The sequence below is a fragment of the Solenopsis invicta genome, chromosome 3 (assembly GCF_016802725.1).
Source record: "Solenopsis invicta isolate M01_SB chromosome 3, UNIL_Sinv_3.0, whole genome shotgun sequence".
Classification (NCBI taxonomy): domain Eukaryota; kingdom Metazoa; phylum Arthropoda; class Insecta; order Hymenoptera; family Formicidae; genus Solenopsis; species Solenopsis invicta.
In genome coordinates, this window is record NC_052666.1 from 25,247,956 (window position 1) to 25,267,344 (window position 19,389).

General features: G+C 32.1%; 1 protein-coding gene across 1 annotated transcript in view; it reads right to left on the minus strand.

Annotated features, from left to right (window-relative positions):
* The window catches only part of LOC105197261, a 111,382-nt gene that overhangs the window by 21,878 nt on the left and 70,115 nt on the right, over positions 1-19,389 (minus strand). The window contains exon 2 of the mRNA XM_026133209.2: positions 13,960-14,063. Coding sequence (XP_025988994.2) covers positions 13,960-14,063 — 104 coding nt within the window. The remainder of the gene's footprint in view (positions 1-13,959; positions 14,064-19,389) is intronic.

Genomic DNA, 19,389 nt, shown 5'->3' on the forward strand with positions numbered 1-19,389 from the left:
CAATTATTTAGAATATTAAAGACTTAAACTGTTTCAGATTATACGTATATTAATTCATTCAATTGTTTTACAAATTTTTATTTTCGGAATAACTTAAATATTTTTCGCATTTTGGTGTGATAATAATAATGTTTTATATGTCATATTTTAGTTAATTTTGATTAGATTATTTTAGATCATGAATTTCCTTACAAAAATTCAACATTTCTGGTTTTACATGTCCGGGTCATCTATTTTGCATAGAGTTTTTGGTTCACATTTTTAATTCAGAATGTCTATGCATATAATAACCATCGTAAATTATAACATCTTTTTTTTATTCCGTTTATTTTTATCTTCTTTTTCTCAAGTACATACATTTTTTGCATATCGCGAGAGAAAATCGCATTTTCTCACTAAAATTCCTAATTCAGCTCTTAAGATCCAGCGCCGTGTCGGTACGATTAAAAAGGTCACTGAAAGTGTAATCCGATATCTCAAGTAATCATCCGCACGTGTAACTAAACTCCTAATTAAGCACTATCCAAACCTAATCTCTGCGGCCATTTCTTTGCGACGCGATTTCCATGCACCTTTGATTTCCATTCGTCGAGAGATCCGCCTTTGAAGCTACACGGGCGCGGTGAGAGGCCTCGAATTCCATAGGGTACAAATTAAGTATTTAAGATAATTAGCCGAAGCCCGCGTTTCTTGTGGAAATTAGCCGTAACCTCGTGGGCATCGATACTATCTCGATGTCATGTTCTTTCTAAGAATTTTCTTAATCAAATTTATCTGGCCTGGGTTTACATACAAATATGCTTGCTATTTCAAATCAAATACATTTTTCATAAAATAAAGTGCGAAATAATAATGGACATAAATAAATATATAAAATATTCTATCACATTATTTTGCAATATATATATATATATATATATATATATAGAGAGAGAGAGAGAGATTAAATTAATAAAATAAAAATCAAAGTTTTTTATAACAAAAATCAATGATAACATTTGATACCACGTGTCACATCAACAAGACTTTGAACCAAGTACTTTTAGATTTTCGCGCATATATAATACGAATTGCCCTGTGGTTATTTCCACCTAACCGTTTGCTTAAACAATAACCATTGAGCTCGGCAGCTGTCTTCGTGATGAAACGAAGCGTGGCGCTTATACCATTGCCTCTGGCAAATTTATAATACTTAAAACCGTTATTGCTCGATTGCAATATGTGTATGTATTATATTATAAAATATGTGTAAACTATTAATATATTTCTTGATGGGTAAAATTGATAGATTAAATTGATTAAATTTTATTATTAAAATAATTATATGAATAGAAAATAGAATTAACTGCACAGGTCTTCAAAGTTATGTTATATTAATTTTTTCTTTTTAATCTATGTAAATATTTAACAAGATTATTTGTTTTTTTTTCAGATGATCGTTTTTAACGTATGGTATGCCAAGCGGTACCTGCCGAGGATCAACGCTCTTTATTAGCTGGCGAATCTTCAAACCGTAAGTTGCTAAGCTTTATACAACGATTATGCATGAATTCGGAAAGATCTTATCAACAGGAATGCGAGATAATCAGCGGGCCAATTTACTGTCAATTTTCGTACAGTATAATTTAGCGTAACGTAATTCCCTATACGGTCCGTATGAAAATCGATCATAACTCAATTGAGGTAATCAGGTCAATCTTCTTTTCAGGTAGAATTCACTAAACGAGAAATTTTTGTTATCTAATCTATGGAAAAACACAAATTTACTTTGGTTTATGAAACATATAGAATGAAAATAATGAATATTTCGAAAAAGGAAAACCTGGAAAATATATTTTATAGCTTAAAAGATAAATTCGCAGCTGCTTGAATAAGTAATTTACTTTTTGTGCAAGTGCTTAAAAATCAATCGATTTTTCATTGATTGCCCTTTAATTTATAAACATGCAAACGAAAATAATAGGAAAGAGAAGAGAGAGCTTGTACGAAGATATATCGTGTTCAACCGTGTAACCGTATTACCTTGGACTCTTTATCTCGTCGAAAAAGAACTTGAGGCATTTAACGAGATGCGGCAATCTTCATTCAGAAGCTGATTTCTTGTTTCATTTCTTTATCATAATTTCGCAAATGGATAGAAGTTACAACGCGAACTGCTAAAGCTGACTTAATTACGCGGTTTTTATCACTTTCTTTTTGCTTTCATTATGCGCCTTGTTACAAGACAAATTTATTTCTTCTCGCGCGAGTGTGTATACGATGAGATGTGTGAGATAACTTTACGTCGCAAAGTACTTAACGCAAATTTCATCCTGTTTATTAGCAAGAAGTTGAAACATCGCAATGCTTCACGCGACATGCAAAGCTCACCGCGGATTTATTTGCTCTCCTCTTTTCCTCCACTGTATAATGGCGAGTTTATTGAGATGCTATAATTAACAGTTATATCGTTACTATAAGATTGCTATCTACTTAGATTTACATTGACATCAAGCTCAACTATCTTTCCTATTATTACATACGTATTAATTTTTTGACAATTAATTTAAATACTTACAAAATTTACTTTTATATACTTTTTTTTTCACAAAAGAAAGGAAAAGAGAATTGAAGTAATTATAATGTAGTCGACTTTAATATAAAGAAAAAGAATTAAGATATTATTTTATGTAAAAATTAGATAATATTGTAAGCAACAAGACTCGCGAATGAATATAAATTAGATAGTAGATCCCTTGGTAGATCCTAGAAGTGTTTTAGTATCTTGAAGTATTTTTATTTCGTCTAAAATTAATTCTAGTAAAGGTATAATTAGATTTTTACTTCCTGATACTTGCAGTGATACAATTCACATTCTTTTACCTCGTTATTTTTTTCATAATTATGGATCAGCTTCTTGGCAATATAAATGTAAGCTCGGTAAGATTCTCTATTCTCGGAAAATCACGTGAAGGGAGTACGTCCTTTTTCCATAATGATACGTCGCATTGACTTACCCGCCCATAATCATTTTCCGCGGAAGAATTTAAAAGGAAAAACATATTCATAAAGCAGGCAGGTATCGCTTAGTCACTAGATTACTGTAAAGTCGCTTAATAAGTATTAGCCATTTTACGGGACATCGATTCGAATTAAAGATGCGGCTATTTTCTTTGGTCAGTTTTTTTCTTCGACCTTTTTCCGTTATTAGAGACTAGATTTAAATTCTGTAATCGTAAAAGCATATGCATGTTTATTGTTTCAGTTATGTAGCAACTAAATAGAAAATAAAAATAAAATCATAAATAAATTCACGATTTGTAATCTATTTTAAAACTAAATTGTATTGAAACTTATAAATTATAGACTTATCGTATCCTTGCACGGCTACCTTTAATTATTTTTCAAGAATTTTATATTAAATATTGTTAATTATATAATTAACAATAAGTGAAGTATAAACTTACATAATTATATATGCAGGGTGTCCCGAAATTTATGAATCAAATTGCTATAAACAAAAAGTTCTCCAGAAATAAAGTAAAACAGTGATTTTTATTTCAAATAATAGTTTTTAAGATATAAAGACTTAAAAATGATCACAAATTGCATTGAAATCTTGTTGTCTGTCATGCGCTCATTTATCTACTGTTCGTACGACTGTTTAAGTGTAGTTTATTGTCATTGGTCAGTTTTAAAACCTTACACCTCAAAAACTATTTGAAATAAAAATTTACAAATTACAATTATTTTTTTAATAACTTAATTTTTTAAGAATTTTCTTGCTATTGTATTTTGATTTGCGAGTTTTTGGGACATCCTGTCTGCTAATATTGTTTATAAATGCATATGTGAAATACATGTCAATTTAGCGGATAAATTCATGACGAACATCTATCTGTCTGTCTTAATAATCACAGTTGGCTTGTACGACAATAAGGAACTATTCGGGAAAACTGGTTCAAGTGATTCTTGAATATTATTATACCTATTACTATTCATTCGTGCGAGTAATGGGCCGGCAGTCATGCATTTCCGCACGCTGCATGGCATTCTGGAAAGTCGACGAGATCTACAATCATTGCGAGACAGTGAATAATAACTAGCGGGTATCTCGACTTAGTGGCATTTCATATTTCCGCGCGGTATGCTTATTAGCAGCGAGCTGTCTTCGATATATCTGCTTGTTCGCGCGAAGCAATCTCCAGCAGCTGGTTTACGTCTATTCCGGAATGTGACAATGCGTATTTGTGTTCTATGTTAATCGCCAGAATCCAGAGCTGTCCATGTATAAATATGTGCAAACTGGTTGTAAAGGAATTTAACTGATTATGGTTCCTTAATGGTTCCTTCAATCAACTCAAAATCGATTTTGTTTTAACAAGAATTTGATAATATCGCTATTTCTTTTTATCCCTTTTAAATCTGAATTATTATGTTAAATGTACATCACATATGTTGAATAGCCTTTGCAATTATATCTTTTATTATTTTATTAAAAACAAGTTAAAGTAATTAATACAATTTTATCTGATTGCATTTCTGAAGCTGAACTCATATTGTTTTATTACTGATCACTTACTGGAGAATTATCAGTCACAAATGTGGACGATGTATTTACATAAACACGCATTTTTTGCTACGTAGCTTTCCCAGCCATACAGATATAAAAAGAAAATCCTGTTGAAATGCAATTAACTGTAACATTCAATTATCGAATGATAAAGAGTGAAAAAGTCTCGGAAAGAAATCAATATCGAGTAGGAAATTGTGATCGTATCAATCGTAGATGCGAAATTTCTCATCTAACGCGCAACGGGTGCCTCTAGGAAAGCACGTTTAGTGCGATCGCAAGTGTCAAACAGTTTATTGGTCGTACCTAATAATTTCCGGCGTCTACAAGAGCGGTCACGATAAGATCGTTCCGAATCGAGCCGCACCGTCGCGCCTCTCGCATTATCATACGATCTTCCGGAGATTCGCGAATCAGAGCGATGCGAAAACAACTTTGCACATGCAAAGTGCAAGCTGCAAACCTGCTTTGCACAGAAAAAAAGACCGACTGCTTCGCGAGAGACGCGGTGACGATGGTCATTATTAACGCTTCTCATTTACTTCTTTCTTTATTATTTAAAAAAAAAATGTTGATGACAATAAGAAATTTGCATTAAAAGAAATGTTATAAATAATTAATTTTATTCAAATAACTAATCAAATAACTCTATCTGTTATGAAACAGTTATAAAACAGTTGGTGTTTTTTTTTTTTGCAAATTTAATGTTATATAAGCAATCGGATTTTTTTCTGTGGTCATTATATAAAAGTAAAGATTTACACACACACACACACACACACACACACACACACACACACACACACACACGTCATCCGACCGTGAAGAGCGTGCGAATGGTAGTAAGGATACCCAAAGAATACCCGATAACAAGAGAGATATTTAACGTTCCGGACACGCGAAATGACGCCTCTCGTTGTGATTGCGCCATCAAAGGTACCGACCTTACATCCATCTAGATTGGGATTTTCGGCCACGTGAAAGAGGGATTACTCGCCGCGTGAGTTCGTTTAACTTTCAAATTGACCCCGATTTAAATCGCAAAAAGACGTCGACGGTGTCGGTAGGCACGATTCTTGAGCGGATCCAATTTGCCGGCGAGGTGTGAAGCGGTGCGCCAGTCGTTTAGGTCCTTAGAGAAAGGGAAAGATGGGCGTAAGTTGCCTTGAGGACTTGCGCCCGCAATGTCAAAATTATTCATAAGGATAAAACTTGTAAGAAAGACTGAACCGTCTTCGTACATAGTTAATAAAAAAGCCATTGTGCTTGATGTATTAAATGTATTTTTTTTAATTCTTGCGGTAATTTTGATTTTTTAACACTAATTATACAACATTATCTTAAATTTTTTCAATATTTTCACGTTTTTACTTATTACTTATTATATTGTAACTGAAAATATCCAATGCAATTAATAAAAAATTTCTTCTTATAATTATAATTTATATTTTTTATATTTTTTATTTTTCAATTTTATAACAACTTATCTTTTACATTACATAAACAATATTTAAAAAAATAAGCAATATTAAGTTATAATTGCCATTCATAACATGTTAATGTAAACATCACTTACGGAATAAATAAAAAAAAAAAAACGATTTAAAATCTTTTTTGAAAGATATATGACAAAAGTAAAACGCAAAGCAGTTTTTTGTTATAAATTTGAATTGACGTAATAAGTTCTTATTATTATTATCAGCACCGTTTCCAGTAACAGTGTACATTTCCTGTAGTTTAAATTAACATAGGGATAACTGTGATAATGCAATATTCCTATTGCAATTAAATAACTCGTCTTTTATATAATTGCACATTTAATAGATTAAATATTAAACGAAAGCGGTATTCTATGACAATATTAATGCAATGCAGTATGAATCAGCTCTGTCGAGCAACTGATACTTTAAGACTATTTTTTTTCACATAAATTCGAACACAATTTTTTTTATCAATTGCATTATATCTTAAATTCAGCCATTATACACGTGTTAACTATTTTAAATTAAAAAAATGCTAACGCGGTTAATGACGGGTATAAAATATAGCGATCTCGAGATCTCTACAGCGTTATAATAAATACACCCCGCATCGTGTATATTATGTGCAACCACGTAGCAGAAACTGTACGAGAACTTGATTGCAATCAGGTAGAAGTGCAATGCGCTCTTTGAAATCTACTTCGTGGATCATCTTGTCCGCGGCCAATCAAGTGCAATTATTAATGTTCCTGATAATACCGAGAGTAGTGAAAAAAGCTCCTTCGATCAGCGACCATCAGCACGCAATTGCATTACGTACATATTCCAACCGTGATTATTTTGCAATTTTTAGGTGCGATTTACCCTTTCGTTTTGCCAAGTACTTTGTAAAAATCGATTAATGGATTTTCTATTAAAGAACTTAGTATCCGCGCTTAGGCAAGAAAAAAAGATATTTCTATTTCTCTCGATTTCCTTTTGTTAAGAATGATATGAATCATCAACAGTTTTAGAATCACAAGCAGTTGGCTTTGGCTTAAGTAACTGGCAATTAATAAGCTTCAGGAATTCAAATGAATTATGGATCTTATTCTTTAGTTACTTTTAAGTGGATCTTATTTACTTATATAAGCAGATGTTCAACTTAATGTTTAATTATATTAAGATATTTAATATTTAAAAAGGAAAGATAACACGGAAATTATAATTATATCTAAAAAAGAAAATAACATGGAAATTATAATTAAATGTTTGGAAAAATTGACTTCAAACTTTGAAGACTGTTACGCGAACATTTGCTCGCATCTTTATAGTCACATTCTGCATTTTGCAAATTATATTATTAATTTTGATCAAGAAAACACATGGAAATTCCCTGATTTACAGCTTATATTGTATCAACTATTAAATATCACGAATACGTAAACCGAGTATCAGCCAAGCTCTTCGTTCAATCTGCTTCTTATTTTGCGCACATAAAAAAAATATATAATCATCCGGCGAGGTCAATCTTTAAACGGCGATTAGTACATCAGAATCAGTATTCCAGAATCCTGCTCGATGATTTTTGTCGCATCAATGTTGGAATTTATTCGTATTTCGAAGCCATGATTACACGGCGGCGATCGAACGAGTTCGGTTGGAGCGAGCACGTGTTCAACGACGATGACGACGACCAACAACAACAACGACGACGAGGACGTCGTCGTCATACGGATGCACCGCGTGCTTAAACGACCTTCGAATCTATTCTCGACCTAACGTAATATCTGCTCCGCGCGCGAGCACTTCCTCCGCGTGTTCCGAGTGGTCCATTTGCATCTGGTAGGCCAGGTAGACCGATAATCAGACGGCCAGCCGGTCGGTCGGCCGGCTTTCTCGGGCTACCCTTCGTGCTTCACGCTTCCGATTAACCGCCGAGTGTTTCGCATTCCGCGGGTAGCTTCTTCTGCTGCTTCGTCCGCCGCGACGACAAAGCAGCGCCTGGCGACGGTTCTCAATCCGCCTCGTCCTGCTCTGATTTTAATGCCGATGCGCATACTACGTAACCGAACACGGCAGACAATATTTATGGTTGCGCGCGCGGAAAATGCCCGGTTATCATGCTCCGCTTTTGTATGCGCTTTTTTGTGCAGATAATGATGGTTTTATCATGATGCGCGGATTTCTGTGCTTTTATTAATCTGCACAAACTGACTTTCTATTAACAGAAAATGAGTCTGATTAGAATTTGTCACTTTTCCGTTGCAGCGAATTTTTAATATATTTCATGTTAAATCGATTCTTATTTAATAAATGTTTCACTGAAAATTTATTCGTTTAACAACACAATTTTCAATAGCATTAATTTTACAGAAATTTACTTTGAAGCATTACTTATTCATATTTAATGTTAAAAGTAAAAAGAAATGTACGATTGGTAACTTATCGTCAAATTTGCATTAGCAAGAAACTTTTGATTCATTGAAAAATTCACTATTTTAATCAAACAATTTAAAAAAAATGCTCTACCTTTTCTGTTGTTTATGATATTGATTTTTAATAATTTATTTTAAATTATTATTTGACACTGTCGAAAGTGCTAATTTGATAATTTTTTGCTCTTGTTTTGCTCTTGATCAACCAAGAATTACTTTGATATTAATGTACACTGAGAAAAAATTTCTAAATTTTAATAAATATTTATTCGAATAGTGCTAATGAAATATTTACTTACAGTACATAAATAGTTACTCTGTAAGAAAAAATAACACTTGAATTAATGATTCTTGCCGTAAATAAATATACATTTACATTTAGTGAATATTTTATTAGTACTATAAATAAATATTTATTAAATTTAATAATTTTTCCTTCGTTAATGCATTAAAATTATTTTTATTACATTCACATATTTTTGAAATATTTCTGTATAATACAAAAAATTGCTAAAAATTAAAATGATTAGCAGACTGAAAATACTCTGGCGCCTCGAAACGCTGTGGGCGTTAAACGACCACACAGATAGTCACGAGTACTTGTGACAAACTGTCAATCGCATCTTATTGTCATCAAGCATTTTACGAAGTGGCAACATTTTTTTTTTCTTTTATTAAGTACTTGATTATTACTTGATAAGACATTTCGAAAGGGTTGATGAAGGATCCTCGGTGTCTTCGCCGGTCGTAAAACCGGCGGGAGTGTAGGGAAACGTGTCGCGCGACTGTTAGAGTTTCAAGGGAACATGCTTTTCGAGGGTGTCATCGTGAAATTACGCAAGTCCTTCGAGTGGTGTTTCCGACCGGCTGCTGCGTGTTCTGCTTGAGATATGGTCGAGTGTCGCACGCGCGCGCGCGCGAAAAAACCGTACAGACACCGACGATTGATAGATATCTACTTTTTTATGTCTCCCAAGTATCGTTCGGCCCATCTCTCTACGCAGGGGATAGCTGTACGTTTATAATTAGGCACACGTACGAGATGTAGATGTGCACTGGATATTGTACCTCGTAAAAGTTTTCACACGTGTGTGAATTTAGTGACTTTAAACCGACAACTTGATCGTTTCAAAGCTCCGTTAGTGTGATTTTTATGGCAGCCGGAATGCTCGCCGACTACTTAACGCGTTTTTAAACTAGGATCTCGAGATTTTATCAAGCATTAGGAACGTACGCTTAATTTAATTTATATGTTAATTCATTAAATACATAAATGCAGCATTTAATTAATATTTAATGAATAAAATTGTTTAAGCTGCTGTTATACGTATATTCTGTAACTGGTTAGATAATTAAAGGGTTTCTAAAACAAACCAACAACAGTTCGTGAATGTAATTATGTACTGACTGAATTGTTTCTTTCAAAATCATAGACTGTGTAGTGTGTAGTTTTTACAAGCTATAGTATCTATTGATACTGAAAAGATGATATGTTATCATAAAGGTATGATTTTGTGGAAAACCACATTGTGACTGAAAGTTTAAGACGCGAAAAGGCTTGTTCTTATTAACGTGCTCGCTATTACAAGTATTTTTAGATCTGAACAAGCAGAAAGAAATTCCGATTTCATAGACGTGAACACGCGTGTATCGAGAGATGAATCTAGAGAGATTTTCCTTTATCCTTTAATTATCTACCACCTGGAGTAGTGTAAACAGGAAATAAAGCCGATCAACCTAATCACAGGTGAGATATGTCCGGCATGCACGCAAATACGCCCGGTATAAGTGAGACGATACGCTATATTGAGAGGAAGAATTGATCCTTGGAACGATTCTAGAACGATCCTGGAACGAAATTACTATATTGTATCTATTTGATGCTACTTTATTTTGATCAACGCTTCTTAGCATTTTGTGAATATGATTTATTATTTTTTACGTGTTTTAACAATCTTTTTACCCTTTGATCCTAGAATATCAATCATTATGCAGCAATGGCTATCAACTACACGCATCTTGTTTAAAAAACCAGATTGAACAGTATCAACCAGTATAAAAATAATTATTAAAAACTTGGAATTCAAGATTAAACAATTTCATAGTTTTCTAACATTTTCTATCTACCTTTCTGTCTATTATTTTAAAAATTACTTTTTCTATCTATTACTTTAAAAAATTCTAGTAATTAATAATTTATATATAATGTATTATAAATTTATATGAGTTTAACTCTCGATATTTCAATACGAAGAAGAAACTACTAGCATTTTTTTTTCACTTCCTGTTTGTGATTACAGTCTGAGATATCTTGGATCTAAATGCAGGATAGATGTTATAAAAAAATCGACGGGTTAACATACACTTAATATTCTTAACATGAACATCTTTCTATCTGTAATTTTGATAGAATGCTACTTTATACCTGTTGTAATCAGGTGATTTGAATGCACATCGCACTGTTCTTAATGTATTTATAGCATTTGAGATGTTTTTGAAGGAATGCGCAACTCTTTCGCATTGGCATTTCTTCCAAATCATAGATCTAACTAGTCAAGCTTGTATCATATATTTTATATTCATGAAGCCATAAACCGTAATTAAGTTAGAATACTATAATTGACGACTGAGCAATCGAAAGTTTTTCTGGTGTTTTTATCGGTCCTTTAAAGAAATTGCAGGAACATCGATAATTAGTATGGAGCAGAATTTATAGCCGGAAAATGTGACTTGATTAGAGGATTCTTCATAAATTATCATATAAGTGATGCAATCGACACAATGACTAATTATAAATTATGCTTGTCATCGCGACACTAATAAGGATTACAAGTCTTTTTTTATGACTGCTTAATTATAGTTCTTTATAATGTTATAAACGGATTTACAGAGTCTTCTTCAAAAGCAAATTAATAACTATGGCACTTGCAACTTTTTTTATTTCAAGTCTTTGACTTTATCTCAACATCATCTTCTAATTAAATTAAGGCGAAATAGATCTCGTTTTTGGAATTTGTAATGTCTGCAATCTATGTTTTTTTTTACACAAACAAAATGTCACTTTCAAATTTTACTACTCAAATTTCAGTTTTTGTTAAGTAAAAGTTTTAACATTTCAATTAAAAAACTATTTGATAATGTAATAGAAGTTAAAATGTCTAAATTTTTTGAAAACCTAGAACTATAGAAAAACCTGGACAAAAAAGACTCAGATTGCAGTAGAAAAATTAATTTGTGAATGTAAAATTTAATATAATATCCAGTCGATTCCACATAAATCGAAATAAGATCGAGGTGCACAAGAACCTTTTAATTTAAATTTTATATCTGAACCGCGACTGTGTATGGGTATAAAAATGCATTTATTAACATTAAATTACGACCACCAAAGGTGTGATTATAACATGGTTCTTCTTCGCTTGCTCAAAAAAACGAACATGCGCCGAACAGGTTGATTATAAGCAGTAACATTTTTTATCGTTACCGATGTCCTTGTTGCTTTTTCTATTTGTTTTTTTTCAGACGCGCGTACTCTGATCAGTATGCACGAACTGAAAACATTTTGATATATAAACTATATTTTAATAAACGACATTGTAGAAACATCGAATTTATGTTATATCGTTGATGATTATTAAAGCACTGAAGTAAATTATAATTGCATCAATTAAACATGATTTGGCACGAACGCACAAATTCTACGAGCCATCTTAACTTTGATGGATAACTATCTTGACGGGAGGGCTAATCAGTCCACGGACTGATAATCGCTAATTTTCCGCGAAGAAAAGAACGTTAATTTTTGTCGCGATCGAAAAGTAATATGAACGTACATGACGCCGCTCATGACTCTGATTTTTTTCAAAATTGTTCATGTTTCACCCTCTTAACGTGCGACTCAACACATAAAAAAAATACGTCTCTTAATTTTCTAGATTTTTAACATGTCCAAAACTTATTAAAAAGGACACTTGATAAGGGGATTCCTCTTGATATTAAATTAAAGTTTGTACTGGAAAAAGAATCTTGTTGCATTTAGAAATTTCATAGATTCAACCAATTACGTCTGTTCAAAAATGGACGAGTCAGAAATTTTGTAGAAATGACCAGATTACAGTAAAATCTATCAAATGTTTTGATTATAATAAACCAGAGTTCTATTATAATAAGCAGAAGTTCTGCTCCAGAAACACTCAATCATACAAGTTTTGTTAATACAATCCGATCATTTTTCTCAGTGGGTTTCAAAAATAACCATTCAAAAGTTCAAAAAGTTCAAAATTAAATTATTTAAAATTAACTAAATTAAGTTAAAAGTCATTAACCTTTAACTTTTTAGCTAATTATTATCCAACCCTGAGGATTAGTAATCACATTCGTAATCAAACGTGTTTTAACATAATCTTTCGGCTACGCAATGTCGTTTGACGTTTCTTGTCGAAATCTTCTGTACCTTACGAAATTCATCCGTTACGCAAGGCTTTATTAGAATCAAGTGATTCGTGTTCTTTTTACGTATTCTTTTTTTTATTGTTATTATTTCATTGTAATGCAATAAAGTGCGTGTCGCGCGCGATTAACACCGCGCAAAGTGCCGTGCGGCACTCGTCGTATTTCTGTGATTATTACGCACACGCGATTGTAATTAACTATGCTTTAGCGAATGAGTGTTGTGCGAGTGTAGTGCAACAGCTGAAGGAGGCTGAGAGAAGAAGAAGGCCTGGGGGGCATTGGGCGACGACGGAGCATCCTTGGGGTGAGTAACTTATTATTTATTCGTTATTTTACTTGCGGAATCAATCATTTATTTTCGTGTGTTGCACAAAGATGTAATTTCGAGTGTTATTTTGCAATGTTGAAACGTAATATCTATATTTAAGATGCATTTTAAGCAAAAATAATTTATTATATTTAAGATTTATTCTTGTATAGTATGTTAAGGTTCTTTAGACTTGAAACTTAAATTGAATACGTTATTTCTTTATAAATTGAATTTTTATTTATAAAATTGGAGAAGATTTTTCGGAAATAATGTAATTTTTTTATTTCTACAGTTTACTAAAATTCTTCTGCTACACATTGTATAGGTGAGCGATATTGTGTAATTTATTTATGTAAAAATTGCGCCAATTTCTTATATTCATTTTTTTTAAATATTTTTATTTTAAGAATTTTATTTTAATCTATTAGGGTTTACCCATTTATATATTTATTAATAATTGTGTCACCATTGTTATAATTTAAGTTTCAAGTCTAAAGAACCTTAACATACTATACAAGAATAAATCTTAAATATAATAAATTATTTTTGCTTAAAATGCATCTTAAATATAGATATTACGTTTCAACATTGCAAAATAACACTCGAAGTAAACAAAAATTACGAAATTTAAATGTAATTTTTTACATTTTCCGCATTAAAAAATTTCTCATTCCGCAAAATGTTTTTTTAACTCGTATTAATAAACATATAATAAATAGAAGAGTTTCAAGAAAAAGCTTTACTTACCGCGCCGTAAAGTAAACCGCAAACATCCATACAGACGAAAAGGCAGGTCGCTATACCTTGGATATTTATTTTTCCTTTCCCCGTCGATAATCTTTGAACGATGGCTGAAAAAGACAATAAACGACAATTAATATTAATTATCAAAAATTTTTTTTACATAGATACATTTATTATGACGCTACATAAGTATTTTAATACGAATATAAACTATCGAATCCAATGGTATGTAATCGGGCGAGCATGAAAACAGGTTCTTTAAATGTTTTAATTTGTGGTCAGTCTTGTCGCTTATTGAAGCGACTTTTTTCCCCTAATGATACAATCTTGGGTGCGATGAATACGTATTTTCCACCGACTCGTAATTCATTACACTTATCTCGATCGGCAATGTTCGTGGAGCTACTCGTGTCTGGCTTTGATGAATGAAGTCGTAACGCAAAGTTGCAATTCGCGGCGCGGAGACATGCAACATCGACGATTCGGCATTTATATTATCGATAAAGCATGTCGACGATCGAGAATTACGCGTCAGAGCTATACTAAAGCCTGTCTTTAGCATCCATTTGACGCGACATTGCGTACGCTGATCTGATTGCGAACGGATATATCCCGCGTAATGCCCTAAAAAGACGCGACCGGTAAATGAGATGCGTTATCGGGAATAATGATCGATTTTTTACCCATTTCAAATTTCTTCCCCCCCCCCTCTCCCCGGGGGGCAAGAAATGGCAAAGCATGTCGAGCTTGATGGGTCGACCGCGAGCTCCGTATCGAGTATATACGGCGCTTAGTGTAATCATCTTAATTTCTCAAAGCTTCTCTCTATAGATACGGCACACACACCGTAGGGCGCGTATTAAAGACGTGCGTGACACGATCTGGCGTCGTAAAACGAATGCGATCGCGCGCACCTGAACGCAGGTCTGGTAAATGAAATGAGTTATCGGGAACGAGCGATCGATTTTCCCCTTTTTTCTCTTTGGTTCCGGGATTTCTCTCTCGGCGGAGAGAAGCTTACAGAGAGTTGTTCGGCTCATAACGGCCGACCGCACTGCTCATCTCGCGCATACTCGCTCCCGTAACATTGACGGAGTACGTGCTTACATAGTGTAATCATTTTAATTTCTCAATAGTTTCCGGAGTACACCAGCACGTACGCAGCGCGTAGTATTAAAGACGTGCGTGACAATCTCGCATCGCAAAACGAATGCGATCGCATACCTACTCTCTACCCGGACGCGAACCGCGCGCGGCGCGCGCGTTAAATACAGGGTGTTCAACGCGGTAATTCATTGCTTGCTCTCTTAATCCCTTTCGCCGGTATTGCGAAATAATAAGACGAGTGCGGCACGGTTTGTGTACTCGCGTAAAAAGCCGTGTAATTAAAGCGCGACGCGAGAGTACGCGTACGGAGTCACGAGGTTCACGTCCGAGTTGTCGCGAGTTATAGGGTAAATTATTTTATAAAGTAAAATTATTAAAATTACAGTAAAGAAAGAATTCAACTCAGTAAATGTATCATTTTTTAATGTTGATTGTAAAATTTTCTAGATATTCTAGCATCCAAACATAATTGTATTGCAAATATTTCACGTAATAACATTCAAGCAATACAAACATAGTAACATATGTAAAAATAGAATATAATAATTAAGTAAGTCAATATTTTATTTGTGTATATGTACAATTTCTGTAAAATTTATGTTTAAAGCGTTAAATGTATGAGAAAAATTAAATGTTATGCATATGCAGTTTAAAATCAACTATTATGACGAGAATTTTTTATAATTTGATTATATAAAAATTAAAGTAGTCGTTATGATTACTTGAAATATGCATAAATCAGTCTGCTGTGCATCGTTTTTATTATTATATAGCAAAAGTTTGTTACTTTATAAATTTAATAAAATTAAATTAAGTAATTGTAGTGCAATAGGTTAAGCTTTAGCAATTTACAAAAAAATTTTGAAAAAAGTTTAGTCGCTGAAAAGCTTATTTTAAGCTATAGACAAAATCTGCACTTCTTTTAATTATTTCACCAAATATCGTTTTTACAAATTACTTATGCTGGTTGTGGAATTAAGATCATATTGTTGCCGTCGATTGTAATTAATACATTGTGATGTTACATTACTGTCATACATATAGCGAGGTCATATTGAAAGATTCATATACGTGGAATCAAGAGCAAAGTGTAAAATAAATTACAATATAATAACTTGTGTGAATTAACTGTACATACAATGCAAATCCAAGTGTTTTTTGTGTGTAAAAACATGTTTTCACACATTTATTTGCATGCAATTATACTTTTGTTTTTTTATGCGATTTAATGTTAATACGTCTTTTAAATATTCAATTTAATATTAATACGTATTTGAGCGTGTAAAAAATTATGCGCATAAAAATAATTTAATATGTGAAATTAAGTAAAAAATGACCACATTTGTTTCACTTAAATTTGCAGTGCATTTGATGAATACGCACAGTCAGTTCCGATGCTCACAACAATACGGTTACTCTGCAATATAAGCTGACACTTAAACAGTGATATTTTATTGTACACAAAAGTAGCGATTCATAAACCGATACAGTGCAATTATCAATCATAGATCTCTTACAAAATATATCATATTACTGGACAAAAGAACTCGGTAAGTATACCGTTCGTATTAGCAAAAACTTTTCAAATTTAATAATTATAATGTAAAAATTTGAGATATATTAACAAGTTTTTAGAAATAAATTACTCTCACGAAGATTTTTAAAACGAATGTGACATATAAAATAGACATAATGAAACAGCTTGAGCGTGAGAAAATGCATGGAATACGAGGTGTGATCAAAAACTAAGGTGATTTTTTGAACGCAATTTGCGACGATTGAGGAGATTAAGGCTGCATCGCTGGAGGAGCTCAAGGCAATACCCAAAAGTGCATTTCAGTAATGTTTTGACGACTGGAAAAAGCGCTGGCACAAATGTATTGTATCAGAGGGGGATTATTTTGAAGGGGATAACATAATTTTGGATGAATAAATGAATATTTTTTTATAAAAATGAAAAGTCACCTTACTTTTTGATCACACTTCGTATTAATGCTGTTAATAAATGATAATAACACGTAAATAGTAAATTAATAAATTTAATTTTAATGAATTAATTTTATAACACATAACCCATTTGCCAATTTAAACATTACTATAGTTTCGATTCAATTATTATATATTTTACGTGCGTAAGAAAACTGTAAAAACTGATCGAATATCTTTTTATAATTAATTACTTTCTGTTGTAATAATGTTTTCTTTTTGATTAATAAAATGTGGATTGAGTAATATAAATATATGTGTGTCAAAAAGTGTTTCAATATATTAAATTGGTTTTCAGATCCACGAGTAGCCGATCAACCATTAGTGGCTTCTTTCTATCAAATACCACTTATAATATTCGCATATCTGTACTTCGTCCTCGAGTGGGGACCTAAATTCATGAAAAACAGATCGCCATATAATTTGAAGACGTTTATGCAATTGTATAATATCATTCAAATTTTTATGAATACGTGGTTAATATACGAAGCAATAGACACAGATTTATTCTTAAAGAAGATAATATGTCCTGTTCTTAATTATCCTCCGATGATTCTTTAATGAAGGTAATAATTTATAAGTCATTTTTTGAAAAAATATATGTTATCAGCAGATATCTATAAATAAATTTTGCCGGGAGAATGACGAAAACATTTAATGAAGATAAGAAAAAAAAAACAATTTTCTGTTAGTAGCATATATTTTCTTCAAGTTTTATGTAAGCTTAATATATTAAATTATTGTGTACATACATTGTCATCAGAAAATTCTCGGACACTTGCCTCATTTAGTAGCATTATACATATAGAACATTTGTAAAAGAAAGAAGGAAAATATCATTTTGATTTCTTAAAATAACTCAATTAATATTAACGCGAGGTAATTCATATAAACATCAATTTTTTAACCATATATATCTGTGTATCAATTATAAATAGAATCTCATCGTATATAGAATGAATGTAATTTATTGAAGAGACAAAAAGGATACGTTTGTAAGGAAAGGAGACGTGGAATACAACTAATGCCATTAAAGGCAATTTTAATAAATTTTAATAAGTTATAAAAAAATCATATAGTAATAATCCTTCGTAAAATCTTTTTATTGTTAGTAAGCATTATGCAACGTCCACTATTGAAAAATCGCAAGAATGATTATAATATTGATGATGCAGTGTTACACTATGCTTTATATAATATAAATTTATAATATATGCGGGTTTCATTTACACTTTACATTAAATTGAATTACGTTATTTGAAAGTTATATTTACAGCCTGGAAGATAGAATAAAGTTAAAAAATTAATCTGTAAAATTATGTAAAGAGTATGATGTACATCAGTAAAAATTTCTGCGAAAAAACTGAAAAGCTTTTAGAAAAATACAGTGAACAGTAACCATCTTACAATGGTTAAGTAGACTGTAATAAAGTAATTTTAACAGTTGTTCTTAGAATTTGGTGCAAATTATATGAAATTTGCATCCCATTATCGTATATCTCACTATCTCTTTCCTCTAAACTTTGGTTTTTGTTATACACTCACGAATTGTCATTTATGCTCTTTTTATTCATTATTCATTATACACGTGCAAACTTTTTGATTACAGTGTGTCTAGAAACTTCTTGATACGGCAATGTACGACAATGTAGTTAATAATAGTGTAAATTATTTATATTTATTTGCATTTATTTTATATAAAATAATTTGCTTTATAAAATAATACCTGAATCTTATTGTAGGTAGTTAGATGTGCATGGATTTATTTCATGTTAAAAATATTTGATCTCATCGAAACAGGCGTATTTGTATTAAGGAAAAAAAATAATCAAGTATCGAGTTTGCATTTGTACCATCACGTCTCTCTCGTATTTATATCGTGGTTAACTATAAGATATTACGTAACTATAAGTATTACTTACTTTACAATTCCCTGCTTAATCAACTGCTTCATACATATAGTAATGTACACGTACTACTTCTTGTCAACCTGTGGACCGAACGTTCAAAAAATAGCCGTACATATAAAACGATGGATAACTGTAATGCAACTGGTAAATTTTTCTAACTTTCTTCCACATATATTCCCTATATTTTCACGTGGCGTAATTTTTTCTCTTTTTAAATTATTTCATGTTTAATTAATCCTCCAACTGCACACGTGAGTCTAAGTTTAAGACATCTACAATAGAATAATTTACTCGTAATTGTAAAACAATCAAATTTGTTTATCTCGCTCCCATGGACTCGAGGCTTCAGAGCTATTACGGAAGATCAATATATTATTTAATACTGAGCATGTAAAGTCTTGCATGGATGTGTCAGGCCTACACGTGATTT